General features: G+C 38.8%; 1 protein-coding gene across 1 annotated transcript in view; it reads right to left on the reverse strand.

Annotated features, from left to right (window-relative positions):
• Window positions 1–13,960, reverse strand: part of ERICH2 (glutamate rich 2) — a 63,298-nt gene that overhangs the window by 26,130 nt on the left and 23,208 nt on the right. Inside the window, exons 7-8 of the mRNA XM_023730494.1 lie at window positions 12,257–12,352; window positions 5,481–5,602 (exon numbers count right to left, since the gene is read on the reverse strand). Coding sequence (XP_023586262.1) covers window positions 5,481–5,602; window positions 12,257–12,352 — 218 coding nt within the window. The remainder of the gene's footprint in view (window positions 1–5,480; window positions 5,603–12,256; window positions 12,353–13,960) is intronic.

Here is a 13,960-nt window from a genome sequence, read left to right on the forward strand (position 1 = left end):
AGAAAATCTCAGAGAGCTAGAGAGATGACAACGTAAATAAAAAAAAAAAAAAAAAAAAAAAAAAATCAGACAAACTCCTGACTCTAAAACAAAGTGCTACCCTGAAAAGGGATACCAAGTACTTCCAAGAGTAGGATGGCTGAGCTGTTCAGGCCATCTACCTGCTTCTGTTTCAGCCATCTACCTGCTTCTGTTTCATTTACAGTCTCCACCAGCTCACAACCACCCTGATCGCCCAATGTGTAGCCAGCCTGTTAACTGACTTATCATACTGATGTCATCAGGGGAAGGTCATAAAAGAGTTGGGGAGTTCAGCTGATGCCACGAGAACCTCATTCATTTCACAAATATAAAGTAGTCCTCTCCTCAGGAGTCTTTTACTTGCATTATAGGATCAATCACAACCTGCAATCATCTTGCTTACTGGTACTTATTTTTTATTATTTATTGTCATCGATTGAATTGTGTCCCCCCAAAATATGTGCTATAAACCCTAACCCCTGTAGTGGTTATAATCCTATTTGGGAATGAGTTTTCTTTGTTATTTTAATGAGACAGTATTAGTATTAAAAAAAAAAAAAAAACCCAAACCTTATGCCTCAAGTCGATTCCGACTCATAGTGACCCTGTAGGACAGCACAGAACTAGGGTTTCCAAGAAGCAGCTGGTGGATTCAAACTGCCAACCTTTTGGTTAGCAGCCAAACACTTAAACCACCGTGCCACCAGGGTTCCAGTATTAGTATAGGTGCATGTTAAATCAATCTCTTTTGAGATATAAAAGAGATTAAACAAGCAAGCTAGCAAATAGAGATGGGGGGAGACAGATGCCAAGCCACATGAAGACTGCTCAGGAGCAGAAGCTCAAAAGAGACAAGGATCTTCCTCCAGAGCTGACAGAGAAAGTCTTCTTCTAGAGGCGGCACCCTGAATTAGGTCTTCTAGCCAACTCTGAGAAAATAAATTTGTTTGTTAAAGCCACCCACCTGTGCTATTTCTGTTATAGCAGCACTAGATAACTAAGAGAGAATTTGGTACCAAGAAATGAGGGCACTGCTCTAACAAATACCTAAAATGTGGAAGTGGTTTTGGAATTGGGTGGAGGCTAGAAGAGTTTTAAGGTGCCTAATAATAAAAACCTACATTGCCTTGAAGAGACTGTTGATAGAATTATGGACGTCAAAGGCAATTCTGGTGAGGACTCAAAAGGAAGTGAGGAGAGCCATAGAAAGTTTCTATCATCTTAGTGAATACACGGTGCCACCAACAGAATGTGCTAGACATGTAGACATTCAATGTGCTTCTGGCGAGGATTTAAAAGGAAATGATGAACACAGAGGAAGGGTGATGCTTCTTATGCCATGGCAAAGAATTTATCTGAATTATGTTCAAATATCTGGTGGAAGGAAGAACTTGTAAGTGATGAACTTGGATATCTGGCTGAGGAGATTTCTAAGCAAGATCTTAAAGGGGCTGCGTGGTTTCTCCTTGCCACTTATAGTAAAATGTGAGAGGAAAGAGATGGACTTAAAAATGAACTGTGTAAAATGAAATAAAACTTAAAAAGATCTGGAAAATTCTGTTGTACAAACTAAAGACATGTGTTCTACAATTTTCACCAAGGACATGGCTACACAATCTGTTGTTAAAGATATTAAGCCTGTGACCGATGGATCTAACCAATTACCACAGCAGAAAATCCATGAGTTTAGACTGAAGGAGACAGAGATAGGATGAAAGGAAGGAAAGCTGTTTGCCTCTTGGAATTCTACAGGCAGGAAATAGACCAAAGGAACTACATCTGTTGTCCTCCAAGAAAAGAAAAGGACCATCTCTGGAGCAGCTTGAAAATCAGCAGAACTGTTGGAAGGAGCATGGGAAGCAGGGATGCCTTAGTGTCAATGGGTGGAATCACGGCCTCCTAGGTTTCAAAGAGTCAGATCTCCACCAACTCGGTTCTGGAGCATGGGGCTGCCATGCCCAAAGGCCAAGAGAATGGGGCCACCACCCAAAGCTGAGGGGGCGGGGCTGCCATCCCAAGGGGCAGGAGAACATAGCTTGCCAGGGCTGAAGGTGTGAGGTTGTCACTCAGATGGGCTAGAAGAACAGGGCTACCCAAAGTGAAGGGAGCAGAGTTGCCATCCCAGTGGGCTTGGAAGGCGGGAATGAAGCTCAGAGTCCAGGGGCCTCCATTCAGAATCTAGAGGGCATGGCCACCACCCAGAGTCCAGAGGGTGGGGCCATTGCCCAGATGGTCCCAGAGAACAAAGGATTATTTTCAAGCCTTGAGAGTAAAGGTTAGTTCTGCTGGGTTTTGGACTTGCTTGGTGCCCATTATCCCTTCTTTCCACCCAATTTCTCCCATTTTTAATGGAAATGTCTACCTTGTGCCTGTTCCACCATTGTACTTTGGAAAGAGATAACTTGTATTCTAGATTTCACAGGTTCACAGATGAAGAGGAATTTTGCCCCAGGATGGAATACATCTGACGCCTCACCCGTATTTTAGATGATTCACAAAATGAGATTTTGGACTGGGAATTGATTTAAGACTTTTGGGATGATGTGATGGGGTGGATATGTTTTGCATGTGGTAAGAACATAAATTTTCGGAGACTAAAGGGTAGAATGTTATGGATTGAATTATCTCCCCCCAAAATATGTGTTGTAAATCCTAACCCCTGTAGTGTTAAGGAGCCCTGGTGGAGCAGTGGTTAAGTGCTCACCTGCTAATCAAAAGGTCAGCGGTTGGAACCCACTAGCCATGCCTCAAGAAAAAGATGTGGCAGTCTGCTCCCATAAAGATTTATGGCCTTGGGAACCCTGTGGGGCAGTTCTACTCTGTCCTATAGGGTCTCTATGAGTCAGAATCAACTTGACTGCAATGGGTAGTGGTTATAATCCCATTTGGGAATGGGTTTTCTTTGTTATGTTAATGAGACAGTATTAGTTTAGGGTGTATCTTAAATTAATCTCTTTTGAGATATAAAAGAGATTAAACAAGCAAGCAGGCAAGCAGAGATGGAAGAATAGAGATGCCAAGACACCTGAAGATCACCAAGGAGCAAAAACTCGAAAGAGACAAGGACTAACAACAAAAAGACAAATAACTCAATCATAAAATCGGCAAAGGACCTGAATAGACATTTTATCAAAGACAACATTCAAATGGACACCAAACACAGGAAAAGATGTTCAACATTAGCCATGTTGCCTTAGCCATCAGAGAGATGCAAATCAAAACCACAATGAGATACTATTTCACTACCACTAGGATGGCTAAGATAAAAACAGAAAATAACAAACACTGGTGAGGATGCAGGGAAATTAGAATCCTTATCCATTGCTGGTAGGAATGCAAAATGGTATAGCTGTTGTCGAAAACTGTGGCAGTTCCTAAAAAAACTAAAAAGAACCATAACCAAAAAAACCCAACCCACTGCCATAGAGTTGATTCAGACTCATAGTGAGAACTACAATATGATTCAGCAATTCCACTCCTAGGTATATACCCAAAAGACTTGGAAGCAGAGACTCAACAGAGACTTGTACACCAATGTTCATTGCAGCACTAATCACAATAGCCAAAAGGTGGAAACAACTTAAATGCTCATCAACAGATGAGTGGATAAGCAAAATGTGGTACATACATACATACAATGGAATACTACTCAGCTAGTAGGAGAAATGAAGCCTTGATACATGCTACAATATGGATGGAGCTTCAAGACATTATGCTGAGTGAAAGAGTCAACCATGAAAGTACAAATATTGTACGATCTCACTTATATAAAAAGACAAGAAAAGCCAAATGTATAGAGACCAAAATTTACTAGTGGTTACCAGGTATAGAAGGGAGGGAGGAGGAGAGACTAATAGGATGGAAAGACATGTAAATTAAGGGTAGGGTTGCATAGCCAAGTATTGTAGCTGGTGTCAAGAAGCTGTACATCTGTAAAAGGTTGTATTGGCAAAAGCTGTGTGGTAGATATATTTACGACAATGACAAAAAAAAAAAAAAAAAAAAACAGTAGCTGCTGAGGTTGCTTATGTACAACCAAACACCTTATGGGATTCTGTTCCTTGGTTTGGAGGTTTAGGGTCATAGTTTCATGGGACATCCCAGTTAACTGGCCTAATAATGTGAGTGCTTCTGTTCTACCTCCTAGTTCACTCCTTAGTGTCTGGGGTCTTAAAATCTTGCCAGCGGCCATCCAAGGCACAACAATTGGTCTCTCTATTCCCTTGGAGCAACAGAGGAAGGAGAGTCAGGAATAAGAGGATATGGAATGTGTGGCTAATTGTCTTCATGAACAACTGCCACCTTTGCCATGAGACCAGAAGAAGGGATGGTGCCCAGCTACTATTACTGAACATTCTGATCAAGGATTCTATAGAAAAATCCTGATCAAAAGTGGGAAAACGCATAACAGAATTTCAAATTCTCATGGAATCCAGTCTTTCTAGAGCCATGGAGACTGGATGAACCCCAGAAACTACTGCCCTGAGATGATCTTTAAACTTTAAACCAAAATTATCCCCTGAAGTCTTCTTAAAAGTAAATAATAATTTAGCTTAACTAGTAAAAAAAAGTCTGCCTTGAGCACTATGCTCTTTTAAGAACTATCTATAGGGGATCAAATTGACAATAGCTGTTCAAAAGATTAGACAGGAACCTTATGGGGCAGTGAGTTTATGTTACTGGGGGAGGAACAACTCAGAAAAGGAGGGTGAAAATGGTTGCACAACTCAAAGAATGTAATCAGTGTCACTGAATTGTACATGTAGAAATGGTTGAATTGGTATATGTTTTGCTGTGGATATTCTCAACAACAAAAACAACAAAAACAAAATAAATAAATAAACGTAATGAATGTGAACTTAGTTATACTTAAAAAAAAAAGAAAGAAAGAAACAAGGACCTTCTTCCAGGGTTGACAAAGAGAGAAAGCCTTCCCCTGGAGCTGGGGCCCTGATTCAGACTTCTAGCCTTCTAAACTGTGAGAAAATAAATTTCTGTTTGTTAAAGCCATCCACTTATCATATTTCTGTTATAGCAACACTAGATAACTAAAACATTTATTTATCATTTCTTTTTAATAGTTTGTTGTCTATCTCCCACTAGATCATAAACTTCATAAAGGCAAAGACCTTGCCTATTTTGCCAACTACTGTAGCCACAGCTTCTAAATGAGTGTCTGCTGCTCAGTAAACAATTGTTCAATGAGTGGAACTTGTTAATGCTTTCATAGGTATTTTAATTCATTCTAGAATTTAATAACCTATCATTATCATTTTATGGAATGTATATCATAGATCCCACACTTGGCTGCACATCAGAATCACCTGGTGCACAAATTTCAAAAATTACTGATTCCCACGGCCAACTCCAGACCTACAGAGTTGTCAACATTCCAGAGGTCATGCAGAAGGAAGGCTGAATTGTAAGCAGCAGTTACTGAATAAAACAAATGCTATTACCTGTGCCTTCTTTTAAGAATGAAGATGACCACAGCTTAGACTGTAGATTTGTTAATGTATCTTTATTTCCAGTACTCTTCAATGATACTCTGTTTTCATTATTCTTTAAAGAGACTTCCTTCCTAAATGTTAAAGCAGATGGTGAAAATAAAAATATTTCCCTAGGTCACAATTTTTTTTATGCTTTATATGGGTTCATAAACACATACACTTCATTCAACACACAAAACATATTTATATATAAACACATACCAACAATAAACTAGCTAAAATGCAGTATCTGCTTCATGGGGAGTATTAAAAATAATTTTTACCGACGATTAAAATTCTCTTTCTACCTGGCATTTGTCTTTATGTCAAGATTCTTAGTATCTTTTCAGAGTTCTTAACATAGAGCATAAAAGCAATCATTCGATGACTGTCTTTGGTATATTATTGTGATATGATGGAGTAAAAATAGTTAAGAAATACTAGCCTTGGGTTTTTTGTTGTTGTTGTTTTGTTTTGAAGTCTGTAGATCAATTCCTCTACCGCTAAATGCCACACTTATGGAGAGAGTCTAACACTAGTATTAACCCTTGGTCATAATATAAAATAGCCTGCTTTTTCTTTTAAGTAGCTGAAATAAAAACGGGCTAACTTCCCTTTTCAGCCTTTAAGCCTGAAACATCATGCCAATAAATAATACATTATGGCAAGGAATTCTTGTGTGGTGCACTCGGTCCACAAAGACAAGCACTCAGGCTTGCTGGAAAAAGAACCCTAAATCCATCTGTCGCGGTATCAAGAATCTTTTAACATGTCTCCTTTACCAGGTTTTAAAAAATTCAATTAGTCCAGGGGACTTCCAGGCAACATGGAGCTATAGTCAGAAGCACCACGCCATCCCTCCACAGCAAAGATCAGAAAAACTAAGTCAAACAGAGTCACACATCAATCCTGAAACCCTGAGTATCAAATGAAGAGATAAAGAACTCAGCCAAGCACCAAATGGAATAAGAAACTGACCGAGGACAAAGTGCGGAGACATACATGCAGCGGTCCCCCATCAGCTACTGCAGCACGGATCTGCCATCTTGGACTCCTATCGGAGATCAGCGAACGGGGTACGAGGAAGCAGTTTCACGGAGCTTCCAGCAGGAGACACAACAACTGGTAACCAGCAATATATGCTTTCCCATCCCCCACCCTTCTTCATCCCCACTCAGCCCCTTCTGCTTCCTGCAGCCAGTCTCTTGGCCCGGAAGCACAAGCTTCACTCCAGTGTCGCTTGGATTCCACCTGCCTGCACTGGCCGTTTCCCTGAATGCCATTTGTTGACTACTGGTGTTGCTTTTTTCTGCTTCTTTAGATTTCTTCCTTACCTCTCACCATCTTCTCCTCCTGTCTCTCAAATACCTGGCTCTGTGTGCATCTTTGCTTCTCCCTGAAAGGCTGCGAAACACTGCTCTACTGTGAAACTGCTTCCTGGCCCGTGCCACCATGCAGGTGCGATCCCCAGGGCTTTTTTTTTTTTTTTTGCTTGCTCTGATTTGTTCTGTTTTGATTTGTTTGTTTTCTTTTTCTTTTCTCAGCTTGGGAGCCCCTTCTAGCTGGGCAGTACCACGTAGCTTGCAAGCTACTCCCTTACTCTGTGCAGATGCACAGGGACATCCCTGGGGGTATTTCTTTTTTCTTGTTTTTTGGTTTTGTTTTTTGTTTGTTTCTTTATTTTGTTTTCTTCTCTGATTCTCTTTTTTGTCTTTCTTCATTTCCAGTTTCTCAGTTTATTCATTTTTTTCTTTTACCCTTTTTTTTTCATTTTTGTTTTTCCCCATTTCTCAGTCTCTCATCTCCCCACTCCAATAGCAAGCTCCCTTAGCACTCTTTTTTGTTTGTGTGTATGTTTTTTGGCTCCTGTTCCTCTCTCCTCTCCCATCTTTCCCATACCCATCTTAGCTCCATACATCACAATCTACCCCCTCCTTCCTGCCTACCTGCACCATGCGCTGAACATCACACTCCCAAGAAGCACAGGCATGGCCTCCTGGAACCTGCCCTGCACTGATTCTCAGTCGGCACTGTCAGCCCTGGTACGTGCCACAAACAACCCATCCCAGCAAGTCCCCTTCAGCTGGACCTGCACTTCTGTACCATACCTGAGTGACTGACCCTGCCCATTGGAGAAGGAGGTGAAAAGCATCGTGCCCACAGACAAGCAAACAACAAAGAACGCACAGCCCACCTGCTCAGACATAATCAAATAAAACAAAAAAGCAGGGTGAAACAAACAAATCTGCAATCAATAAACGAGGGAAATAACCACTGAATGCCCTGAAGACAGGAGACAAAACATTTACAAAAACAGGACAGGCTGGTTCCAACAGGCGTCCAAAATAAAACACCAGACGACTTTCCAGTAGAAGAAAAGGCCTTAGACCTAACTGATAGGGAATTCAAATCTCTAATATTCAGAATTATCCAAGAGTTGAAGCAAAAAGCAGACAAAAATGAGGAAAAAAATAGACAAATTCATGGAAAAGGCAGACAAATTCATGGAAAATACAGAAAAAAAAACGGAAGAATTCAAGAAAATAATACAGAAACAAAATGCTAAAATAAATTCACTACTAGAAATTATACAAAAACAACAATTAGAAATCCAAAAGATAATAAGATTTGAGAAATGGACAGTGTCACAGAAGGGCTGAGGAGCAGGTTTGAAATGATGCAAGACAGGATCAGTGAAACTGAAGACAAACACTTGGATACAACTCTGCTTGAGGAAAATCAGAAAAAAGAACAAAGAAAAATGAAGGAACCCTGAGAATTATGTGGTATACAATCAAAAGCAAAAATCTGCAAGTGATCGGAGTTCCAGAATGGGGAGAAAACAGAAAACACAGAGAGGATCATTGAAGAATAGCTGACAGAAAACTTCCCCAATATCACGAAAGATGAAAAGCTGGCCATCCACGAAGCTCAATGAACCCCATATAGGACAGACCCCAAAAGAAAATCACCAAGGCATAGCATAATCACACTCGCTAAAACCAAAGACAAACAAAGAATCCTGAGAGCAGCTCGAGAAAAAAGAAAAGTTACATACAGAGGAGAAACAATAAGACTAAGCTCGGACTATTCAGCAGAAACCATGCAGGCAAGAAGGCAATGGGATGACATATATAAAACCTTGAAAGAAAAAAACCACCAACTAAGAATAATATATCCTGCAAAACTCTCATTTGAATATGATGGTGAAATTAGGTCATTTCCAGATAAACAGAAATTAAGGGACTATGTAAAAACCAAACCAAACTTACAAGAATTATTAAAGGCAGTCCTTCCATCTGAGAACAAACAACTTCAGCTCACAGGCTGAATCTAGGATGCAGGATCATACCAGCCAGATACCAATCTAGGAAATGAACTCTCAAGGACTATCCAAAACCAAAAGAAATACAACAGGGAATCAAAGCAGTTAATCTGTAAATGACAGCAACATCAGAACAATAAAAGAGGGAATAAATGGTGTAGGTATAGAACCTTCTAATGGAGAGGAAGGCAAGGCGATACCAAGTAATAATAGACTGGTCCAAATCTAGGAAGATAAGGGTAAATTTCAAGGTAACCACAAAGAAAGTTAACAAACCTACACATCAAAATAAAGAAAAACATAAAGTCTCAGTAAAAGCAAAACCTACCAAAAAAAAAAAAAAATGAAAAACAAAAAAATCCACGAACAAAAGGAACTCAGCACAGGAGAGTAAGAGGAACAAAGAAAATGTCAGCACAAAAAAAAAAAAAAAAAAAAAAAAAAAAAAAAAAAAAAAGGCACTACAAAATGTAATCCCACTCTTAGGAATATATCCTAGAGAAATAAAAGTGGTCATACGAATAGACATAGGCACACCCATATTCACCACAGCACTGTTCACAATAGCAAAAAGATGGAAACAACCTAGATGCCCATCAACAGATGAATGGATAAACAAACTATGGTACATACACACAATGGAGTACTATGCAATGATAAAAAACAATGATGAATCTGTGAAGCATCTCATAACATGGATGAAACTGGAGGACATTATGCTGAGTGAAATAAGTCAATCACAAAAGGACAAATACTGTATGAGATCTCTCCTGTAAAAACTCACGTAAAAGTTTACACACAAAAAGAAACAATCTTGTTGGTTACAAGGGATGGGAGGAACGGGGGGAACTAAACAGACAACAGATAAGTCGTAACTTGGGTGAAGGGTAAGACAGTACACAATACTGGGGAAGCCAGCACAACTTGTACAAGGAAAGGTCATGGAAGCTCCATAGACACTTCCAAACTCCCTGAGGGACTGAATTGCTGGGCGGAGGGCTGTGGGGACTATGGTCTCGGGGAACATCTAGCTCAATTGGCATAACACAGTTTATAAAGACAGTGGTGCCCAGCTACCACTACCAACTGCTCTGATAGGGATCACAGTGGAGGGTCCTGGGCAGAGTGGGAGAATGGTCTGACAGATGCTGGAAGAACACCCAAGACTATGACCCCTGGGCACACTTTTAACTCAGAACCAAAGCCATTCCCAAAGTGTACCCTTCAGCCAAAGATCGGACAGGTCTAAAACAAAAATTTACACATGTGAGGATTGTGCTTCTTAGTTCAATCACGTATAAGAGACCAAAAGGGCAACATCTGTCCAAAAGCAATAACAAGAAGACAGGAAGGGACAGGAAAAATAGACGGATTGAAACAGGGAATTGAGGTGTGGAAAGGGAGAGTGTTGACACATTGTGGGGACTGCAACCAACGTCACAAAACAATTTGTGTATAAATTGTTCAGTGAGAAACTAATTTGCTCTGTAAAGTGTCACCTAAAGCACAATTAAAAAAAAAATTGGGTTTAATTCTAGCCCATTCCTACAACAAAGAAAACAACTCAAATTGTCCTGGAGCGGAAGAGGATCATCATGCTTTGCAAAGAACAATATATTATCAATTACTTTTTTTGAGAGTTTTGCATGTTATTTTATCACTTCAACAAAAGAAGAGTTTCCCTAAATTCCCCTTTAAGCTCCACAGAGTGTGAATATATTTCTCCCTTGCCCCCAAGTGGAAATATGGATAAACGAAATTGTAAATTAAAAAAAAAAAAAATTCGATTTCTAGTTTGCATAAAATGCAAACCAAACCCACGCCGTTGAGTCGATTCCAACTCACAGCAACCCCACAGGGTTTCCGAGGCTGTAAATCTCTATGGAAGCAGACTGCACATCTTTCTCCCACAGAGCCTTTGGTGGTTTCGAACCACCAACTTTTCGTGTTAGCAGTCAATTGTGTCACCAGGGCTCTAGTCTGCAGGAAAAAATATAAAAAGGTGTAAAGTATTTTTCCCCAAATTATGGTAGCTCCATTTATTTTTTTCCCATTGAGATGTGAATCCAGAACATTAGTAGTTCCATTAGTGGTCCTGTGCACTCATTTAGCAAATAGGCTGAACAGCTTGTTCAATAATACTATGGGAGGGAATGAGAATCTCCACACAGAGAGACAAACAGACACAAACACACACAAACACCACCCCCCCCCCCATATATGCTGCTAAAGCAAAACCCCTCTCTGGAAATGAAAAATGCACAGCAAAGATGATTTTCATTTTTTCTACCTCTGCCTTCCTCTCTTTTCCAATTGTGAAAAAAAAAAGAATCCAAGAAGAAACTGTTTTTGAGAAAAGTTCACAAATCACTTAAGTATTCAATTTCTAACCAAAAACCAAACCCACTGCCACTGAGTCAATTCTGACTCATAGCAATGCTGTATTTCCAGCATGCTAAATTTCCTTATGCCACAGGTTGCCATGAATGATTATCAGAATTCATAAGGTCTAACATCTGATCTAGATAAGAGTTTCAGAGGCTTTCTGCTCCCCAAATTACAGTATTTCTTTGAATCTAAGATTATCATCTATTTATTATAAGACATACCATTATTTTATGTACCACTAAAAAAGAAAAAACCGTGCCAAATAGCATGCCATCAATTGTAAGAGATGTTAAAATATGAAAAATACGTGTGCTTTAGAATCTATAAAATATGGCACTTACATACTCACTAAGCTATATCCTTAAGGAATGGAATTTGGCTAGTATGGTTCTGGTTATTTGAACAATTGGAAATACTTTTAGTAATTTCAGTGATACAAGCATTGAGAAAGCCAACATACTCAATGGCCTGAAGATATATGGAATGTTACTATTTGGAAGCAGTGAACACGCCAGAAAAATACCTAGAAGAGAACTGACCAAATCATCATTGTAATAGTAATATACGAATTCTCTTTTTGCCCATTTCCTGTAGTCTTTGGCATACATAGTTTCAGAGAATTGGAGGCCCAAAACTCAATCTCCTCTTCAATTATACTCTATTGACTTCCACTCGAGAAAGTGACAGCATTTACGATAACAATGCCTATGACCATTTAAGAAACACGGATAACTAGTATACTCTGAAAGATGTCCAACTTTAACTTACTTACAATTGTGGAAAGATTCAAATTTTTACTTTATGTAATAATATTATTTGGAAATGGAAGGTATTTAATTTAGTGCCTACTAAAGTTATAAAGGTTAGTCAGGTTAGGTATTCCACTGGAATATACTTAAGCTAGAGGGTAGATAACTTAAGTTTTAGGATTTTTCCTTAGCATATTAAAAGAAATTTATACCTTAAACTTAATTTTGAAAACGATTTCCATTTGTCAAATACGTGCCTAAAAACAAAATTAATTAAAACTTACTTTTCTGAGAATGTCTTAGCTACATTTAGAGAGACTTGTGTTGTTGAAGTATACAGTTTGCTTGCCAATCTTGGTCTGTATCCAAAGAAGCATTTACTTAAAATTAAAAATGGCAATAAAAAATAGCTAGTCATTCATTTTACAAAAGACGACAGAATACATGATTATGTAATTACAGGTTCAATTTTCCACCCTCAGTAAAAGTCGGATGCTGTAGGTTTGTTTGCTTCAGCCATTTACCCCCTTCACATCTTTAAGTATGCTTGAAAACTTGACCAAAAAACCAACATATCAAAGGTCCACACTCTATACAACACTGTCGACATTAAAGATATATTTTATTTCTTTTCCTGAAAACAGTTTTTTAATTAAATGCAGTTTGCTGATAGACCAGTCTTCCACACATGGGATCCACAGGGAAAAAATGTGGGCTTTGTGTGCACAGAAACTTGAAACTCCTGGCTTATGCAATCCACATTCTCCTTGCAGCCGAGACTGGCACCAAGAATCAGAAGAAAAAGTCTCCTAGTTTTGCCTATCCCAACCTAGATACAGCCTTTTGGCAAATCCCACTTGTCAGGCAGACTAGGGAGCCAGCAAGAGGGTGGGAGGATAGGATGAAAGCTACACTGAGAAAATACTTTGTGAAGTTTGCAGGTCAGTCACACTGTTCTCAAAGGAACACTAACCACCCCTGCTTCTCCCTCAAGCCAAACAACAACCCAACCCAACCAACCAAACCCAAATTCATCTTTGCAAGTGATTAAAGGGAATATGATCATTTTGCCCTCAAAAAAAAAAAAAAAAAACAGTAATGTGATAAGCAGATGCGATTATTAATGAGATAAAGAGAATAAGTTGTTATTCTCTTCTTTTATTTTGGCCCAAGTTGCATTTGATTTATCCCCGGGGTTTGACTATCTTGGGATGTGGATTATCCCTTGCTCCAGCTCTAACACTGTTTATCACAGTCTATGAATATTGGGACTCATGAACACAACAGTAATTTATTTTTGTTGATACCCTAATTATTACTATTCAAAGTTGTATCTCATATTTTCTTCAAAGACAACTAAAATTTTCTTAGATTTATTTATGTATGTTTACAGCCATGTAACAAGATGTATATAATTATATATAGATTTATCTATTTAAAGGGGTGGTTTTTTTCTGGTTGGCTATTAAATTTAATCTGAAATAAATATAGATCCTCTGTGATTGTTCTGCTACAAATCATTTTCTCTTTAATACAAAAATATGTATTTAGTATATAATTTATAACAAAAGCCAAGCTAAGCTCTTTATTTTTAGCTTATGTTGCAAAAGGTAGATTTATCCCAGCCAATGATATTCAGAATAAACCAAAATATTGGTTTGAACAGAATCCCACCAGAACAATACCTATCAACTGAATCACATGAACGTGCTTTCTTTAAATTTTATTTTGTTCTCTTCGTTGAGAATATACACAGCAAAATATACATCAATTCAATCATTTCTACATGTACAATTCAGTGACACTGATTATATTCTTCGAGCTGTGCAACCATTTTCACACTCCTTTTCTGAGCTGTTCCTCCCCTAGTAACATAAACTCACTGCCGCTAAGGTTCCTATCTAATCTTTTGAGTTGCTGTTGTCAATTTGATCCCCTATAGATAGTTCTTAAAAGAACACAATGCTCGGGAGTTCCGGCAAAATGGC

This window comes from Trichechus manatus, unplaced genomic scaffold, assembly GCF_000243295.1.
Source record: "Trichechus manatus latirostris isolate Lorelei unplaced genomic scaffold, TriManLat1.0 scaffold00037, whole genome shotgun sequence".
Taxonomy (NCBI): Eukaryota; Metazoa; Chordata; class Mammalia; order Sirenia; family Trichechidae; genus Trichechus; species Trichechus manatus.